The sequence below is a fragment of the Cuculus canorus genome, chromosome 1, assembly GCF_017976375.1.
Source record: "Cuculus canorus isolate bCucCan1 chromosome 1, bCucCan1.pri, whole genome shotgun sequence".
Classification (NCBI taxonomy): domain Eukaryota; kingdom Metazoa; phylum Chordata; class Aves; order Cuculiformes; family Cuculidae; genus Cuculus; species Cuculus canorus.
In genome coordinates, this window is record NC_071401.1 from 197,447,417 (window position 1) to 197,468,928 (window position 21,512).

Here is a 21,512-nt window from a genome sequence, read left to right on the forward strand (position 1 = left end):
GGTAAATGACCTAAAAATCTTGTCAATCAAACCTGCTATGTCATGTTAAAAACCTGTTATAAATATGGACCACGGTCAGTGTTTTGGCAGTAATGCTGGTTGTTTAAATGAAAAACTAGAAAGAAACCTTTCATGTTAAGTCCTCGGATCATGTTTTGCACAGTACCACGCTGTAACAGCTTTAATGGTGATTATTTTTCAGACATACAACAGACTGCATGACTTTTGAGTAAACTGAAACAGTCCCAACAGTTCCCTTAGTGCTATTTAAAGGATCTGAGCAAATATCAACACAGCTTTTTATCTGACTTGAAAAAAAATAAATTACAACATATTGTGATTTGAAAAATGTCTCAGTTTAAAGCCTAGGATCAGGTTTCTTCTCTCACAGATGAGAGATGACTGTCTTTTGTTTTGTGAGAGTAAGGGTACTCTTCTGCACGTGAATATGTATTTAGTCACAGCAGTTATTTCTAACAGACTGGTACACACATTTTGAGATACTTCAAGTTCAGGTTGTGTTTTCTATTTGTATTCTATAGTTTGCAGCTATCTAAGTAATGTCTTTTAAAAAATATTTTTGACCATGATTTGTATACAATCAAAATATACACTGCTTTCTGCAAAAATAAGCCAAAATTACACTTTTTTTCTGTTTAAATTATTGAGTTCTATGGGGACTAAGCCCTTCTGGAAGAGCTAGGTCCTGAGCTTTCTATCAGATAGGTATAATGACTGGTAGGCCAAGTGTTTACACAGAAACATATTTCTTCAGATCATACAGAGGGGCAAAGGAAAAGAACAAAGAATATTTCCATCTGGGTCACCCAAGAAGGCAAATGCATTTGCATGGCATGGGTTTCTTCCTAACTTTGTATTTGAGCACTCGAAGGGAAGTGGAATGAGAGCAAAAGCCACAGTTGTTTTCTGTGACAGCATGGCTTTGTGTCATCTTTCTTTCTGCCTACAGACTCTAAAGTGTTTATTAAGTTACTCAAAATACAGTTTTATCAGCCTAAGCAAATCATTCTGTAATGTTAAGTAATGTAACTTTTCCATGAAGGGTTTCTTCTGGGAAGCTATGTGAAAACGACAGAGAACATAATATGCTGACAATCTTCCAAGAAATTAAAAGAAGAAAATGCAAATATGTATTTTAAGCACTCTTAAGCGTAGAATCTATGAGTGGAGTAACTATTGGCCTAATCCTACACAACTTGTTCTCCCACGAAATTTCAATTGACCGTTTTAAAGAAAAATAGAGGATGCAGTCTCAACATTAGAAAGACTCCAACCAATTTTTAATAAGGTGATAACTGATGATAGGGTGAAGAGAAGTGCAGTAATATGACTGGAAGGACAAGCTCCAAGATTATCTTCACCCGTATTATCAAAATTAGCTCACCTTCCCTGAGGAGGACCTGAAGTCATCCAACACAGATAATTGTACTTTTAACCCCATGACTTTACAAGATATATTTTTTTAAAAAAGCTAAATCTGATTGCTGAGCAAAAGGTCAGGTTTTATTTTTTCACTCACTGTATTCCCAAAATAAGAAAAATACACAGCTGGAGCCAAGGTAAATGAGAAAAACAATGAACCAGCCATGGGCAGAGCTACAGCAGACATCTGATCTTTTAAGCCATGCCATGGCTTTGAGTAGCTTCTTCAGTTTTCACAGGATAGTAATGCATGCCCAATTCATTCTTTAAGCTTCTGGCATGATCCAAATTATATTAACTGATTGCCAGAATATGCATATCAATGCTTTGCATTTTCTTATTTTTTAAATAGCTAGTGTATTGTGCCATGTTCATAGTTGCATATTGCAGTTGTTAGCAGAATTATACAATAACAGCAGAGTTACACATTCATTGGTTTAGCTGTCTTGCAATACTGTTTAGTTCTCAAAACTAGAAATAAAAAGCGCAAATCATATTTTGTATCAACACTATGCTACACTGTCATATTGTAATTTACTGCACCAATCTGTATCACCAATGAGGTTGTATAAAAACAACTTCTAAAATTATTATTCACAATCAAGTATCAATGTGCATACAAGTAGATTCAAGGCTCCCCATTTGTTTAGATTTTTTCTATTCTTAGCAACCAGGACATTTTGCTGTTAAGTATGCTATTTCCAATATTAAATAGCAACAGCAGAAGTTTTAATAATATGGGTGTTTTTATATGAAGGAAACAAAGGGGAAACCTGATATGAACTTTAGAGGACATATACTTCCAAAAATAAATGTGTTAAATCTGTTTTTTATACACTTAAAATATCTGTACATAGGTTTTCATGTGAGACCACTAATCTGTAAAAAATCCAACTCAATCCTTTTGTTATAATAGCTAAATTTACTGTATTTTCTCAGCTTTTTCATTGCACAGTATATTCAGAGCTCTGTTTCGTAATATAATTTAATATGATTTGATTGCAACACATTGCAATGTTCAGTTTCTCACACAATAAAAGAATCACTCAATTACCTTTTCAATGGACTATACTCTACCATCAAAGAAAACAAACTGAAAGAGAATAACATATCAGCATCATGCAAAATACCCTTGGAAACCAACGTTCAAATATCACAAAGACATTTTTTTATTCACAAGCATTTTTGTTTGAGCCTTTGAAGGATTCAACTAGCTTAATATATAACTGCACTGTGAAAAGGAGGTGAATATTACATTGAAATTAACATTTTTCTGACAGATGACACCAAGCTTAAGATGAGAATAATTTTTTATTTAAACTCTCAAACACCTTTATGTTTTTAAAAACAGACGTATCTTTCCTAACTCCCTTCCTTCCTTCCTTTAAACTGACAATTTATCAACTTACCAAAACTTAGCTAACTACACGATTCATTTTGGAAGAATAAACTGCTCATCATAAAACATTTTGATCATGCTGACCTTCTGATAAAGACTAGACAATATTTTCATTTTAGTCAACTAGTTTGGACAAAATTGATGTTCAAAGCAGCCATTCACGGTGCCAGTAATGTATACTGGGAGGGGCATGTTTTCTTTTTTCTCTTTTTTTTTTTTTTTTTTAAATAACTGTTCATGTAAAAGAATATAAATCTTCAAGATATCCAAAGCTTAAAAGAAATGAAAATCATATACATAAGCTACTGTCAGGGGAGCCCTTTTACATGAAGTCATCAAGATTACAACAACAAAGAAATGGAAAAAAAAAATAATCTTAGATTCGCCAATGAAGCATGTACAGAATTCTGTTCGGATGGCACACACGATGCAGCATTCACACATTTTTAAGGATCCAACACTCCAACATGCAGCCACCGCGGGCGCCTTTATGAGTCTCACAGCGAGTGATAACCAGACACGAGCACTGTTGTTTTGCTGCTGTCTGAATAGCTGACCCTCTTAAAATGAAACTGAGGCTATCGTTTTGGCCAGGTCTTGATTAAGTTATGCGGGTTTTGGTTTAGCAAGGTCATAACTGGCAGTGTCTGCTGCCAGATAACAGCCAAAGCAGGACCAACTGAATTCCTACCATAGACCACAGTGATGGACTCAGACCAGAGACACCACCGCAGTCAGCCGAATCTTCCTGTTGACAAGAAAAGAAGAAATCTTTTAAAATCAATTACAATTAAGTTTCCCGAGAAGTAATCTGCATTTTAGACTTCCACATTTTTAACTATCCTTGAGGCATCCCTTTTTGTCTTATATACTTTATTTTGCCTAAAATAAAAGCAGTATAATTCTTGGAAATTTGTCTGATTTTTGTTACAAAGAGTAGCATTACTACATCAACTAGAAGCATGGGAGGATTAAAAATTTACAGTGCTTACTGCAGCTGCTTAGACAGTAGATGGGATACTCACACAATCACACCAGAAATGCTATGAGATATACCTGGGGGCCCCAGTAAACCACATCTATATTCCTTAAAATTATATCAGTTTGGGGACTTTGAGTAACATTTTATTGCATGGAAAAATGACAGAACAGGTAACTTTTCAAGATAAGAATACAAATACTAGACTATGTTCATGTTTATTTCATCTATATGATCACACCTTAAAATCAATATGATCTGCAGGTAGGTGAAGAAATTACCACAGACAATGAAAAAACATATCTCTGATGCTGTATTAAAGTATAAGAATTGAATTTTCTATTGGATTTTTGTATGTTTGATGCAGTATGTAGAGAAGACCCTCCAGTCTGGGGGGCTCAGTCTGAGCTGCACCGTTCTGTCATACATTAGTGGACCTAACCATACATTATACCACACAGCAATCACACCTCTTTTCCCCATTCGACTTTTATCATTAATCACTGTTATTTGGTCCTACTTCACCTATAACATACAAAATCTTTCACACCATGAGCTTATTTACTAGTCTGGCTACAATACATTTGATACCTATTCTGAGACCTATAACATCTTTACACCTTTTTGTTTCTCAGGACTGATACAATCTATGTTTAGCTGCCTAAAATACCAGGATAATGTTTCAGCCATCTCCTGCACTGCTCCATTCACTGAATCTGAGATCCATGAGTAGCTCTGAAGGCTGAAAATATTTTGTCTTCCTCTGTTCTGACTGTATTCTGCACCCACAGCATAAAAAGACACTTCCCATTTTCCAAGAGATCCCAAGCCTCCAAGGAGAAGACAACAGTGCAGGTGGGAAGGGACTTAGGTAAATCAGGAACAGGGGAAACTCCTTGAACAGGAGGAATACGTGCAGGGAAGGACAGACCTCACTTTAACTGCAACAAACACCAGCTGCTGGCACAGAAATTAAAAATTTTTTAGAACAGAAAGCTGAGGAAAGCCAACAAGCATGAAACATGTCCTGCTTCAGATTGACGCACCACTGAAGCAGACATAACTTGTATTCAATGTGCCTCAGAAAGGCAGGGGAAGGGAGATAAAAATGGCAATCAGGATAAAAAAGGAATTTATTGGCACATCCTTAAGCAAAACTTTCAAGTACTTTTACACTAATGTTAGGAATATAAAATTAAGTTGGGTCAATGAATATAAGTCATCAATGAACCATGTCAAGAAAACGCACATATCAGAAACACAGTGGAAGGAGAATAACCAGTAGGACAGAGCTTTGTCAGATAATCAATTTCATAAGAAAGTCAGCATAGGACATACAGCAGAAGGGTAGTATGTAAAGGATAAAACAAAGTGTAATAGCATAAAGGTATGACAGGAAAAGGAAAATGTGATGGAATCACTGTGGGTAGGAAATCTCAGAGCCTAATAATAAAATTTAATACTAGGACTGCACTGCTGATCACCTGATCAAAGTGACAATATCAGTCATAAAATGTCATGTGAGATTAGAGGCACCACATATAGACTGGACCAACGCTTCATCAAAAAGAGACGCAGAGATCATATTTTTGGATAAGATAAATAACTGTCTCTTGGAACAAAGTCTTTGAATCTTCAGTAGTGAATGGGGCCTACTTCAAAATTGTTAGTGAGAGCTGTTCTGTATAGCTCTAGTATAGCTTAGTAGCTCCATAAACTATAATGCAACAGGACTGAGCTCCACTATGTGAGAGACCAGGCCAAACAAATCCAAAACAAATGAAACCAATTTCAAGAAAGAGAACTATGTGAAAATTACCCCAAAATATTTTAACCTCCCCCCACTCTAAACCAAGAAAACCAAAAAACCCACTTAAACACATAAAAACAGAATGCAGGAAAAAAAATAGAAGCAGCAACTCAAAAAGCAAGTCCCTCACTAGAATCATAGAATGACAGAATCATTTGAGTTGGAAGAGACCTTAAAGATCATCCAATTCCAACCCCCCTGCCACGAGCAGGAACACCTCCCACTAGGTCAGGCTGCTCAAGGCCCCATCCAACCTGGCCTTGAACACTTTCAAGGATGGGGCATCCACCACTTCCCTGGGCAACACTTTCCAATTTATACCCTCTCCAATTTATAGCCATTGCCTCTCATCCTATCACTACGTGCCTACACTACATGTAAGAAATCCCTCCCCAGCTTTGTTGTAGGCTCCTTTCAGGTACTGGAAGGCTGTTACAAGGTCTTCCTGAAGCCTTCTCTTCTCAAGGCTGAACAACTCCAACTCTCTCAGCCTGTCCTCATAGCAGAGGTGCTCTAGCCTTCTGATCATCTTCACAGCCATCCCCTGGACCCATTCCAACAGTTCCATATCCATCTTATATTGGGGATTCCAGAATTGGACACAATACTCTAGGCGGGGTCTCACAAGAGTGGAGTAAAGGGTCAGGATGCCCTCCCTCGCCCTGCTGGCCACACTTTTGATGCAGCCCAGGATATGGTTGGCCTTCTGGGCTGTGAGTGCACATTGCTGGGTCATGTCGAGCTTCTCATCAGCAACTTCAAGTCCTTCTCAGCAAGGCAGCTCTCAATCACGCCATCCCCCAGTCTGTATTGAAACCAGGGATTGCCCCAACCCAGGTGTAGGACCTTGCACCTGCCCTTGTTGAACCTCATTAGGTTCGCACAAGCCCACTTCTCCAGTTTGCCTGGGTCTCTCTGGATTATATCCAGTCCTTCTAGGACGACAACTGTACCACTCAGCTTGGTGTCATCTGCAAACTTGCTAAAGGTGCACTTGGTCTCACTGTCTATATCACTGATGAAGATATTAAAAAGCACTGATCCCAGTATGGACCCCTGAGGGACACCACTTGTCATGAATCTCCATCTGGACTTTGAGCCATTGACCACTACTCTCTGAATACGACCATCCAAACAATTTCTTATCCACTGAACAGTCCACCCATCAAATCTGTATGTCTCAAATCTAGAGATATTGTGGGGATCCATGTCAAAGGCTTTACAGAAGTCCAGATAGATCACATCCCTTGCTTTTCCCATGTCCACTGCTGCAGTTACCCCATCATAGAAAGCCACTAAGTTGATCATACAGGACTTGCTCCTGGTGAAGCCATGCTGGCTGCTCTAAATCACCTGCCGGTCCGCCATGTGCTCTAGCATGGCTTCTAGGAGGATTTGTTTTCTAGGATCCAGAAAAATGATTAGAAACATTGCATTACATATCCAGGTACAATGAATGCCACAGTCAGAACAACCAAAACTATCTCCCTCAACCTTCTCCCAAAAAATCTCAACCCCAACCCAAACGACAAAACAAAGAAAATGCAAACCAAAAAAATAACCACAAAAATAAAACCCCCAAAGAAATGCTCTGCATTAATCAGCTAGGAAATTAGGCATACTGTCATAGGGCAAAGGTCAGTATGTAAGAAATCAAGTTTATCCAAATGGGCAAAACCAGGAAAGCACATAGTAAATGGCAGATTAGATATAAACAGCAAATTAGAAGAATGATAACAATATTAATGACCTTTCTGCAATATATGCAGAAAGTGATAGTAGACATTTTTTAAAAAATTAAAAACATGAAGTCAAATACGGTAACTGCTTGATGACAGAGGTGTGAAGAGGGAAGCTGGGGATTACAGGGCATAGCACTTCAGTGTGTTCTTCGCGTCAGTTTTAAGGGATAAAGACTTCAATGAGATTCCCAGTATGCACAATACATTCTTTAAAGCAGAGTACAATGAGCTAGATCAGTTTGGAATAAGTATATAGAAATCAGATAAAGCAGACAAATTAGACCCAGGAAGACACCAGGAAGAACAGCATTCACTGACAACCTCCTTTAGAAACCTGGATGCAAACCAAAAAAAAAAAAAAAAAACCAACCCCAAACCAGCATTCAAGTTCTTCAGGGAAAAAGAAAAAAAATATTTCATTCTGTCCCAAAGCAAACAAGTCACATTAGCTGCCATTCTTCTTCAATGGTAGCCATTTCCAGACATGTCTCAGCTATCTGCTAGTTTCATAATTTAGTTCTATAATTTTGACTCAGGCGGGGTTTTTTTTTAGGTGATTGCACTCTACAAGTTCAAAAATCCTAAGTTTTAGGGTCAAGAAGTAAATTATAAGCGAACTCTACTGCACCAGATCTGAAGATGCACTGAACTTTCTGGTTTATTTAGTTTGGCTCTGTCACTTTTTGCATCTGTATTGTGTCTTGTCATGTAGTTTTATTTATTTCTATTCAAAGCACCTAAAAACAACCCTTTCACTTCTTCACAGTAAGTGTCATCAGAAATAAAAATATCAGTAAAAGTCTCTTTTCTCATGAATTCAATTAACATCACTCAGTGATGGCTCTTGATTCAACATTCTTATCACTGAAATTATTTGAGTCATTTTTGAAGAAATAGTGTAAAGTAAAACATAAGGCTTAACATTTTCAGCAAAGGGAAGATGTTGGGAGAGAAAGTGAGAAGTAAACTGAAGGTCTTAAACAAATTGTGCATAATAGGATGGGGAAAATATCATTACAGTGAAAATGGCATCCTGTAGAGATACAGAGTAGATGGACCCTCACATATATGATTACACAGCTTTCATATTGCTTCTGCTTTAGACCAAATATTGATTAAATTATGTTTATGTGTTAATCCAACCACTATATGTACTTGTAAAAAACCCACATTTTTTTTCTCTTGCTTTTTGAGATTTTTTTTTTTTTTTAACTGCAACATAATTTATGGGCATTGCTTTTACATTCAGCAGTTATACTATGTAATATTCTTATTGAACTGAAAAGAAATATTTTAATATCTTTTGTCTCTCCCTGAGGCGATACAGAAAAGTTTTTAAAGGATTCACAACTTCACAATAGTGGAGAATGTCTTGGAAGCCTCACACAAGAAAGGCATCTTCTTATTTTGAATGACAGAGTTAAACCATAACAGACAAAAGCATACAATGATTTACACACATATTTCAAGGTTGGTGAGATTTTAACCTCATATTGACCACAATGAATTTCTGAAGTTTGTAGACCAATTTACAGTGGTAAACCAGCAGTTTGGCAAAAACATTTTCTAAATAGTCTCTCCTGAATCAGCTATTCCTTTGTGTCCTAAACCCAGGCAAAAATAGTACTGGCAAAGAAGGTACACTAAATCCTATCTAAATTACCTTTTCCTCCCCAGCATTGCACATTGTAATTTTCTTGTGTGCTTTAACTGTTGTGAAAATTACGAGAAATGTGAAAAAAAAAAAAAAGAGGAGAAAGTCTGATTACATGCTGATTTACATAAATTCAAAACATCAACAGTTTTATGGAAATGAGTGGGATATCATAATTAATTTGCAAGCAGATTGAGCAAAACGTCAGTTTTGAATGGTCTTCAAAATGTCTTTTTCAAAACACTTCCCCTATTCCTGAGCTTTAAGAAAACTTTTCAGCTGATTCCTCTAAATGTTAGAGATTACTTCTAATATTTCTTATAACAAATTATGTAGCATCATTTTAGCTTATATTTACCTTATATTTATCTCTGATACTGAATTATTTTTAAGCAGTTTCATGGAAATTTTCTAGCCTATTACATTAGTAAGTACTACACCAGTCACACAGAAAACCTGAGTAACCAAAAGATTAGTTGGGGATGTGCTCTCTTTGTTGTCTTCAAAACAATATTCTGTATATTGTACGTCTCTGAAGAGAGAAAAAATTGGAAAAGTCCTCTTCGGCTAGTTTCATTTCATCAGAAGTGTATCAAAAATTTCTTGCACTAGTATCAGGTCAAATTTACTTGCATGCTTGAGGCAGAGAAGCATCAGATCCAAATGTCATCTCCTTCATATCATGCCTTACTGTAACAACTCTAAAGAGGATTATTTTGCAGCATCACACACTGTGAAAATTATTCAGCACTTGCACAACGGGAATGAATGGTTTTATAAAACTCTTATTCATTGTTAAGTATCAAACCCACATACTCATTACTATATATATTCATTTCCTTGAAGGTAGCACAAGTCCAAAATTTTAAAGACAGACATGGAGATATAAATACGTACATATATACATGTCTAAGTTTATAAACACACTTGTTACTTCTTTCGAAGCACACTATAACTATCTAATGTACTAAAAATTTGTCTTGAAACCTTAATCATTTATCAGAACCCACTGTGCTACACTGACCATAAAAAGGATAAAGCAAATAACTGCCAAAGAGCTTCTGATCTGACCTTCAATATTAACTGCTTACCTCAAAGTTATACCTTTTAAAAGCCCATATTTTAAATGCTTCATATTGCATGGAGAACATCTTTGCTTTTACTCGAGTAATTTCAAGTTCCAATCCATGTTCTTTCACAAATTTTGTGTTACCCTTCTTTGTCTTGACTACCACACAAAGCTGTAAAAGCTGAACAGCTACCCATTCACAGATCAGGGGCACAGCCAATCCCATCACGACGTACAGTTGTACGGGCTGCTAATTACGCTCAAAGCTCCCACTGACATTCCTGTGATAGACATTTCTAGAAGGGGTGAAAAACTTGTAGAGTTCTTCCCTTTATTCTCAGCCATGGCAAACAAAACCAGAGTGCAGGTATGATGTAAGAGCAAAGTATTCAGGGGGTGAGAAAGAATATTTTACTATCCTTGATTATTTAAAAAAAAAAAAAAAAAAAAAACCATAATTGAAACTGATCCATTTCCAAAACCACAAAGTTATTAAAAACAACATAGATGAACAAAATTACCTTTATAAATTTCTGCTGCCAAAAGTCTATCAGCTAAATTACATTTCGGGGTTTCCCAATATTTTCCTTTGACTTCTTGATCAGAAAGATCATTTTAGATATAAAGAATTCAGCTCAAGGTGAGTCTCTGCTGCTTTACGTACATTGGACAGTAGCTTTTTAATTAAAATAAGGTTACTTGCAGAGCAAATTGCATGTGTAAGGACATGAGATGTCAGTCTTCTAGACTTTATTGTGAAATACCACTGGCTTGGGGGAAGGGACTCCTGACCTTCCTTATAATGTTCAGCCATGGCTCTGTGAGTTCCTAGTTTTTTCTAGAAACTAGACTATTTAAAGACAGTATAGGAAACTTCTCAATTACTCATATATGCCTGTTAAACAGAACCTGAAGCTTTTTTTCACTGAAGTTTGGGTGATATTAATTGAATCTTCCCCAGATACAAAGAAAAAAATAAATTATTGAGAAAAAAGAGTGTTCTAAATGGCTAGAACTTTTAATATTTTAGTACAGTAATTCTGAAAAAAATAACTGTAAGGTTCCAATTCTGTTTTTCAATTGGCTTTTCTTTGATAGATATGTTAGTATCTCCCTCTACTGGTTTTCTGAGTAATAATATTTATCAGAAACTTCTTCAGTGTACAGGGTCATGGTTTAGATCAGCAGTTCTCCTGTGTACATGTCCCTAGCACAGCAATGCACACTCTCACATCATTAAATGCAACAGTCTAAAATACCAAGGTTTTGTTATGAATCCCAGTGTCCACACTAAGTCAACATGCAGGACTTCACGGATCCATGTATTTAATTACATGAAAAGAACTACCTTCTGCTATATTAAGGCAATTACTACATTTAGGTTGCAGAAAATATAAACGTGAAAATATTATTTTACTGAATCCATAGTTTAACCATATCGATGCGCATTATTGCCTTCCATCATTAACATTTCCATTAACTTGAATGCAGTGAGAACTCCATACTCTTCTCAATAGCAATGCTCCCATTATTCTTACACAGAGCACTCATCTTCTCGCTGTCCCTAAGTACAGCATTATTTTCACAGGTTTTATAGTCTTTTCTAATTACTTTTCACTTTTGCCTCTGTTCAGAAAACTTTCTTCTTCTGTTTAATTTTAAGAGGGATAAGGGAAAAATGGTTTGAAGGGAATGACATTGACTCTGTTGATACATATGCAATCTCAAAAAGCCAACCATACAAACCCAACAGGTTCCCGTGTCTTTGAATTTGCTGTGGGAGAGACCCTTGTGTTCTGTAATTGTGATTTATAAAGCTCCAGACAGGGTTTTTTTCATATTTAATTTCCCTTTATATTGTAATAGTAATTTGGTCCAGATTGTTGCTTCTGGGACTCACTTAATTCTGTTTTCTGTTGTACGCTTAGTAAGTAAAAAAATCTGCTAATTTTTTAAGCCAAGAACAAAACAAAAAATTAGAGAAAGTAACTGACCATCCACACCACATGAAAACTTGCAGAAAAATGAAGATAGGAGCGGACGTCATGGCAGAGGCACGACTCGTTGTGCATATAGGCTGATCCTATTAATAACGGGCAAAGTAGCAAGTAGAGGAAAGGAAAGAAAACACAGAAAAAAAGACATACAAGATGAGATATCATGCAGATTGCTGGCAGTTAGCAGAGTTAATGTGAAAGCATCCACCCAAGAGCAAGAGATTCACAGCAAATTTTGCAAATAAACTTAACCAAAACAATTCACTGTTACAAAACACATGACTTACACACTGATTAGCACAACAAGCTAGTAAGCAAGAGTTGTACTTTCACACAGGATCTTATCAGGAGAATTTAAAATATTTACAATTGCCAAATAGCTTTTGGATGTTTTTTTAACTGTTTAACCTTTGTTGCCCAGTAAGAAGACTTTTTTTTCAATAAAATTTGGTTGCTAGAAAAATGCACTGAATACCAACTTTTTTAACACTACTGACTTCTCCGTAATTGTGCCTCATTAAAGAAATGCAGAGAACATACTGGGAGACAACTTGGTATACAGCAGTCACAGCCAACTAACAGTACTAGTTTTGGACAATTTTTCCTTTTTTTTTTTTCTTCTTCATTTTATATAATGACAAGTACTTTCCCGTTCAGTACTTTATGTCTTGAAATCTATTCTAAACAACTTGAATCCAACATATTGTCTTTCATGCAGTATTTTGAAAGGTAAAAAAGAGAGTATATTCAAAATAATTTATAGATGTGGCACAGTTATAGTTTTCCTACTTTAAAACTGTGATATATACAATACATGGAGAACTAAACAGCACAGTTTTGCTATTTCAGTAAAGTAGTGCACTTTTATACCTGTTAAGAATGCCACCTAGGGTCAATACACATTTGCAGAATTTCCAAGAGGAACAACATCCTAAACCAGATATAATGTTTTTTAATAATTTAACAACAACTTAAATCATATTTGCCACATTAAATTCAAACACTACTTCTAAGTCAAGATTATCATATATTTGTGAAAGTCATAGAAGAACTGAATTTCACAGCACGGTACAGACTAAACAGTTTTATGCTAACTGATGGAGGGTTTTTTTAGTGGGAACCATGTGTGAAAGTACTATGATTATAGGAAAGGTAGATAAGAAAGCAGCCATTCATTTTATGTCAATAATGGGATACTTGAAATAGAGTGGCTATGGTCTAGAGCGAACAGTATGTTTAGTGGTAGAAAGGTTGCCAGGCATCAAGGGACATTAAAACAATAGTTTTCACTGCTCTTCTGAAACAACTCTACAATTGTTTTTAAAGATAGTGCTAAAGTCTTACAAGTTCAATTTTACCTGTTTGGCTTCATCAAAACAGACATCAGGACCCTTTCTGTATCTAGGTTGTTTGACCATTTCACAAGGATTTGGCCCTTCATCTGTTTCTGTGGTTAAGGATCATGACTCATTTTAGTGCATCAAACATTAGCAGGATTAACATTCTGGTTTTACACTTGCAGAAGAGAATTTTTATACTAATTCAGATAGTACATCAATAGTCACGGTTACGTGTTTAAATTAAAAAACCACCAACCTAACCCAATCTTCCATGTAAACTGAAACCAAATACCCACCTTTTTTCTTTTTACACCACTTTAATAAAGAAAATAAATATCCTGGATCAACTTTCAGAACCAATACTTCCAGCACCACACATGAAATAAAAAATTAAAGCTGAGGTTTTGTAATATTTTCTGTATTGCTTTTGTCACCATTTCATGAATAGTACAGAAAATATTTGATAAAATAGTAAGCTTCCAGTGGTGCTGTTTCCTCATAGAATATGTTACCGTTGAGTTATTCCACCAAAATGAAGATACAAGGTAAAAGCGAGGAAGCCTGTTTGGAAAAGTAATGCAATATATAGGCTGAGAATTGCAGTGAAGGCCTATAAGAACTACTAGTTTTATTATGGTACATCTTTTTAGTCCAAACACCACAGACAAGATCAACATTTTGTAGCATTTCATTGATTAAGGAGACAGAGAAAATGCTGTCCCAACTAACAGCAGAGCAGCAGGATAAAAATGGGAGCAGTGACAAGCTATTACTTAGCTAACTGTAAGTGAAAGGCAATGCTTTAGCATATGTCCCTGAAATATGTAGTTGCTGATATTTAGGTGTAAATACTACATTTCACATTTGACACAGGCAAAAAAAGAGGCACGAGTCATTGTAGCATACTTGAAATGCACTGATACGGTAAATTGCAAAACCATCTTCTGTTGAAACCTGCATTTATAACCACTCAGTATGTTAAGATTTTTTTATTCTGCTGCATTAAGTTAAGCTAGTGTTTAAAAGAAACTAAGCAACAAAACTTTACTTATCTTAGTAGCTCAAATTTACACTTGAAGCAATCCTATTGATGCACCACTGTGGAGTACTACTGCAGCTTTGTGGCAACAGGTAGAGATGAACAGTGAAGGCAAGAGGATGGGGAATTTAGTTCTACAGGTCTACATCTTTCTTCACTCAGATATTATCAAATTTCCCCCCTCCTCTGCCATGACCCAGTTTTCAGCTGGGAAGTTGAAATGTAGAAATATTCTAAAAGACCATGAGCACATGCAAAGCTGTACCAACCAGAAAGAAGCAGTGTCTAATAATAACCATCTGAACAGCACCCAAGGGTCACTCTGCTTGTGTGATGTTATGCTACATCTGCATTTCACATTGTACCTAGTTATAGAAAAGAGAGAATAGCTTAGAACTATATAGATAGAATAAAAATAAAACAGTTCATTTAGTCAATATTAAGTCCTCCCATTTGAGGTTGTTTACTGCTTTCTAGGTTTGGGTTCCCCAGGGAAATGCAAGTCATATAACCATTTCTCATCAAACGTGCCTCATATTTGGCAGAAAGTCCTTTCTATAAATTCAGTCAGTAGCAACAATTAATCAAACTGTCATGGCCTAGAGCCAATTAGAATAATAGGCTATGTTTACATACTTCTGTGATGATATGGATATTGCTTCCACGCTGATGTAACTTCCTTTTCAACCCAAGTGTAGATGCAATTACAGTTTTATTAATGTGGCAATGAATGCATTATTTGTGCCAAAGAAGCATAGTCATCTCTACCAACATCTGCTTCTCCTGCAGGAAAGGGAGAGACTGTCTCAACTAACTTCCTGACATGGACAAAGGTATTACTAATTGTTTTCCATATTCTGTTGTAATAACGTCAATTATGATTTCATTTACTATCTCTGCCATGCTATCCTCAAGCACATAGAGCAGAGAAGATTATAGGTGAATTTCTCTTGGCCTAGAATGTATGTATGTTGGTTTTATTGTATTGCCATCACCATCACCTACATGTATCTACTGGAGCGAACAGACTAGGGGTATCAAGAGTGGCATGAAGGCGGTTGTAAATTAGAACAATCTTTCACATGCTTTTCATTTTGATGTATGTGTTCCAAGGACTCTGCTTAGTGTGTATGCAACCCATGCCTTCAGCCAGCTCTAAAAAAATTCTATGACGGCAACTGGATAAATTCTAACCTTTGATGGTTAAATTTTCCACAGAAATTAAGCAGTTCTCACTGGCACTGAGCATACAGTAAAGTACCTCCACCCCTTGGCCAAAGGATCTAAACTTTTCATATCCAAACACTTGCTTCGGCATTACTCTTTTTTTTAATCACTCTAGACAGAACTCTTGCCTATTCTAAACGCTGAAAAAAACCAGGACTCTCAGGCTTCTCTTGCACGTCCTGTGCTCCAGATGCCAATCACCCTGCTAGCCCTTCATCGAACTTCCTCCAGTATTTCATAAAATGAATCATAGAATCACAGAATAGTTTGGCTTGGAAGGAACCTTAAAGATCATCTGGTTCCAAACCCTCTGCCATGGGCAGGGACACCTTCCACCAGAGAAGGCCTCTCAAGGTCCCATCCAACCTGGCCTTAAACACTTCCAGGGATGGGGCATCCACAAATTCCCTGGGGCAAACCGTGCCAGTGTCTCACCACCCTCATCGTGAAGAATTTCTTCCTAATGTCTAGTCCAAATCTTCCCCCCTCCAATTTACAGTCATTCCTCCTTCATGCCTTTGTAAAAAGTCCCTCCCCAGCTTTCCTGTAGGCCCCCTTCAGGTACTGGAAGGCAGCTACAAGGGGTCCTCGAAGCCTTCTGTTCTTTAGGCTGAACAAGCCCAATTCTCTCAGCCCGTTCTCAGAACAGAGGTGCTCCAACCCTCTCATCATCCTTGTAGCCATCTTCTGGACCCATTCCAACAGCTCCATACCCTTCTTATGTTAAGGATTACAGAAATGGACACAATACTTCAGGTGGGGTCTCACAAGAGAGACATAGAGGGGCAGAATCACCTTCCTTGACCTGTTGGCCACACTTCTTTTGATGCAGCCCAGGATACGGTTGGGCTTCTGGGCTGCGAGCATCCACTGCCAGCTATGTCAAGCTTCTCAGCAATGAGCACGCCCAAGTCCTTCTCCTCAGGGCTGCTCTCAATCATGTCAACCCCCATTGTGTACTAAAAACGGGGATTGCCCTGACCCAGGTGTAGGACTTTGCACTTGGCCTTGTTGAACCCCATGCGGTTTGCACAGGCCCACTTCTCCAGCTTGTCCAGGTCCCTCTGGATAGCATCCCATCCTTCTGTTGTGACAACTGCTCCACTCAGCTTGGTCTCATCTGCAAACATGCTAAAGGTGCACTTGATCTCGTTGCCTGTATCATTGATGAAGATATTAAACAGCACTGGTCCCAGTACCAATCCCTGAGGGACACCTCTTGTCACATAGTTCCATCTGGACACCAAGCTGTTGACCCCTACTCTCTGAATGTGACTATCCATCCAATTCCTTATCCACTGAACAGTCTACCCATCAAATCCATATGTCTCCAATTTAGAGAGAAGGATGTTGTGGTGATCTGTGTCAAAGGCTTTACAGAAGTCCATACAGATTACATCCCTTGCATTTCCCATGTCCACTGATGTGATCACACCATCACAGAAAGTCACTAGGTTGGTCCATGATCTTCCCAGGCACAGAAGTAAGCCTGACAGGTTGGTAATTCCCAGGGTCATCTTTTCCACCCTTTTTAAAAATGGGCACAATGTTGCCCTTCTTCCAGTCACCAGGGACTTTTCTGACTGCCATGACTTTTCAAATATCAGAGAGTACCTTGACCACCTCATCAGCCAATTCTCTCAGGACCCTGAGATGCATCTTGTCAGGTCCCATAGACTTACATATGCTCAGGTTCCTTAAGTGGTCACTAACCTGATCCTCCCCTACAGTGGGAGGAACTATACCTCTCTGGTCCCCTTCCTGTCGTCCACTGCCTCAGAAGGGGCCAGGAGAGTGGTTGTTGGTGAAGACTGAGGCAAAAAAGTTGAGTACCTCAACTTTCTCCTCATTTGTTGAATACAAGGTCACCATTTTCATTCATCAGTTGGGTGATGCTTTCTTTAACCTTCCTTTTCTGCTGACGTACCTGTAGAAACCCTTCTTGCTAGTCTTCACTTCCCTTGCTAAGTTCAGTTCCAGCTGCACCTTGGCCTTCCTGGTCCCATCCATACACAACCAGGCAGTGTCCCTATACCCTTCCCAGGTTCCTTGTCCCTGCTTGCACTGCCTGTGCAGTTCCCTCTTGGTCTTCAGTTTGACCAGCAGGTCTCGACTCAGCCACACAGATCTCTTCCCTTCCCTGCCTGATTTCCTGCATCTGGGGACAGAGCGCTCTTGCACTATATGGAAAGCATCCTTAAATATTTGCCGGCTCTGTCCTACTGTTTCTGTTTCAGTGTGCTACTGAGGAACCCCAACCTCTACACAGCACTTCAGATGTGATGTCACCACAGCTGAAGAGATGAGACAAACCAATTCTCCCAACCTAGCTCTTGCTAACATAGCCCAGGACATGACTGGCTCTTTACTGCAAGGCACAGCACCAACTGATGTTCAACCTCTCCATCATGAACTTCAAGTCCTTTCACGCAAAAATCTATCTAGTCATTCAGCCCCCACCCTGTCCAGCTACATGTCATTATTCTGTCCTGGATCCAAGACTTTGCATCTGCCTTTTGGAAACTTCATTAAATTCCTGTAAGCTTCTGTTCAGGTCTTCACAAATAACAGCTTTGCTCTCTGCCTCAATGACCGATAATTCAGATGATTTGTGGTATCATCCACAAATATCTGCTACTTCAAGTACTCCAAGGCCAGCATGCTACTAATATCTATATGTATAAATAGGCCGCGTTTTTTTCCAAAGATATTCCAGCATATCATAGCCAAAAATCAATCCACACCACTAAATAATGTCATTTTAAAGGATACCCGGCTTCTCTGCTTGCATCAGTGGCTTTGGGTCACAGGAGCGGCAAAGCAGTTGGCTATCACTAATAATGAACACTAGATTGGTGTTTGAAATCTTCTCTGCATGATAAAGCCTGGAATAAAAGCCAACAAAAACCTATGTTTAAATGAAGCAAGGGAATCCGTATTTGAGAAGGACAAACAGTAATGCAATAGAAGGTAATCCAACTTCACAGATTCAGTCTGCATGTTACTGTTTATCTTGTCCATCAATGAACAGCAAGAAACATTCATAGTAAATTCTGTAATATTTTTGACATTTCCATGGTTCCCTTTTTCAACTAGACTTATTAGTGGAAAAAAACAGAAAATAGCATAGAATGACTTTAATTGAGTTAACAGCTAGCTCTGTACTGCTGCAGCAGTAGTTTTACTGAGAAATAAGATCGGTTCAGCATCAACTCTTCCCCCAGAAACACTGAGAAAACCCCCAATCACAAAACCAAACAAGTAAAAATACCCCAACACATAAACTTGTCAATAATAAGGGAAAGAAAGAGATTTAGAGTATGTATACTGTGTCTTGGATGTGTATTTATATTTTTATGTACATATTATTTCACAAAAGTCTTTTAAGTTAGTAGAATCATTTACAATTTACAAATAATTGAACAGGCAGCATTATAACTTTAAGCTATAGGTACTACGTTTCATGCCTTAGGTACTAAAGACAAAATTATTTCTGGATAATATTCACGTACAGTTTAAATTTACTGGACAGGCAGACAGATGTCGAATAAGCAGAGAAAAAAATCTTATTATTTCTCAGACATTAATAAAATATATTCTACCTGTCAAAGAGAGGCAAATTCAGGACAATCTAACAGGTTAATTGTTGTTAGTGTGTTCTAAATATAGTTTCATACACATATGAAATAAGAAGCAAGTCTTTTCATACAGGTTGTTTGCACTCTGTATAAGCTGACCTTTTATTACTTTGGTCTGAATTCATTGGATTATTTCTGAAATTTCACAGATACTGAGTTTGTACCACTGACTGGGTACAATTAGAAGACAAAACACCTGTTAATTAATTAACTGGTGTTGTGATTACATATCTGGTTGTTTAAATCAGCTTAAATTGTCTTTTCATATTCATCCCCGCACCATGGCACTACTTTTGCAGTAGGAGCATAATAATTTCTATAGTCTTTCAGCAAACTGAACTGAAGAAGTCTTATGAAAACTATCTAAGAAACCTCACAACCAATTACCAAACAAAAAGTGCTACAAAACAAACAAAAAAAAAACCCAAACCCCAGCTTTATTGAGTTCTCTGAGCGAGGTACCACACAAACACATACCATCAAGATAGAGGAGGAACTACGGAAGTGGGAAAAAAATAGCTGGGTGTTTTAGCTATATTTATTTTTCTCCAATATCTTCTGGTTTTGATTTCCTTGCTTGAAATATTGTCCCCAAGGAGTTTGAAATCTGATGGTAAATTTTAATTTCTAAGACATTTTCTGGAATTCCTAATGGATGTAAACTTCCAAATTAGCAGACTTTTTTTATGAAACATAGAAGTAAGTCCAAGTTGCTATGTTTCTGAAGTATTCAAATATTTTAACATAACACTAAACACCACCTTGAATATGGACATGGAGCCTGAAGAGTAATTCTATTGATTACAAAACAAACCAACACAGTTGGCTTACTAAGATCTGCAGCTCTTAAATCATCAGAACTATTGACCAGAAGGTAAATTTGAGGATAAGTGGTATAATATTCTTGCTCATCAACAATTCCAATACATAATGAGATTAAGAAAAATCCTCTCCTGAATATTGCAGAACATCTTTAAGGTCATGTAAGAAATTAGAAGAAAATAAATTGTGTAAAAAAAATTAAAATATGATTTCTATAGAGCACACACAGACTATAAACCAAAAATTTGACCAAAATATTTCTATAATTCATTGTAAACAAATAGAAAGAAATCAGTTTATCATTTGCTGCTTATATACTTCTGTCTGATTATGTTGGTTAGTTGTAATTAAGCTAAAATGTACTTTCTGTTCTTATAACTGTCATTATCTTTTACAAAATAAATTAATATCCAGAAGTTATTATTTATATTGAAGAAAATGTACCTGGAACAGTTTATACAGTCTACAATCCCACCAAAAGATTTGTCATCATTTTCAAAGAAATACTGAGTTTGCTCAGTGATACAGCTCGTTTTAGGCAAGGCAGCACCAAAATCATCATCTTCCATATCAGCTGACAGAAAGAAGAAAATAAATAAATAAAAAATGACATTTTAAAGTCACAGATGCAATGGGGAGATCCAAATTTGGCCCCCAGCCTAGATTCTTACCTTCTACTTCACTCAAAGTTGACTCTTTAATATTCTCTTGACTTACCTGCCTCAAGGAAACGTGGAAAAGTCAAGCTCAAAAACAGCTGCTGTAAGATAGACCTGAACGTAGAAAGACAATATATATTTGTTAAAGGTTTTTGTCTTCTTTGTATTTCACTTGATCCTTGAAACATACTTAAATAAGAGTAATTAACAGCAGAATCATCAGGGATAAAAAAGCTTTTGACAATTATTAAAGCTGTGTCTCTTTCAACATTATAGTTTGGCTCTGATTTTCTTTCCACACTTTCTCCCAGGTCTTATTACATATTAGACTTTCATTCTACTGTTGAGATTTACTATCATTTGTACCCATAACTCACATAATGGAAATGTTATCATGCACTCCCCTTTTATCCCTCTGCGGGAGGTGGAAGAGGTGTGTTGGCATTCGTCTAACACTTCAACCAGCCAGAACTCCATTGAACACACTCAGGGAAAATGCTTCTGAATTAGATACTTTACACTGATTAAGGCTCATTAAAATGCTGATAAGGAGACAAACACTGGAATATTATATTCTAAAAATTATTACTGCAGTTGTTGACTTTTAAAATAATCTCTGTTCCTGCTCTTGAGGCATGGAATTATTTTTCCTCCTAGATGCTGTCAAAACACTTAGGGTTAAGGAGCTCCATTT

General features: G+C 37.2%; 1 protein-coding gene across 10 annotated transcripts in view; it reads right to left on the bottom strand.

The window, feature by feature from the left end:
- Positions 1-3,035: 3,035 nt before the first annotated feature.
- The window catches only part of CACNA2D1 (calcium voltage-gated channel auxiliary subunit alpha2delta 1), a 399,914-nt gene continuing 381,437 nt past the window's right edge, over positions 3,036-21,512 (bottom strand). For 6 of the 10 annotated variants that reach the window (XM_054068873.1, XM_054068833.1, XM_054068859.1 and 3 more), the window contains 5 exons: positions 20,877-20,932; positions 20,604-20,733; positions 18,472-18,584; positions 13,452-13,534; positions 12,021-12,179 (listed from right to left, as the gene is read on the bottom strand). In XM_054068873.1, coding sequence (XP_053924848.1) covers positions 12,021-12,179; positions 13,452-13,534; positions 18,472-18,584; positions 20,604-20,733; positions 20,877-20,932 — 541 coding nt within the window. Of the gene's footprint in view, positions 3,591-12,020; positions 12,180-13,451; positions 13,535-18,471; positions 18,585-20,603; positions 20,734-20,876; positions 20,933-21,512 lie in introns of those variants that run through there. The other 4 variants (XM_054068882.1, XM_054068852.1, XM_009568580.2 and 1 more) reach the window with 2 other exon arrangements.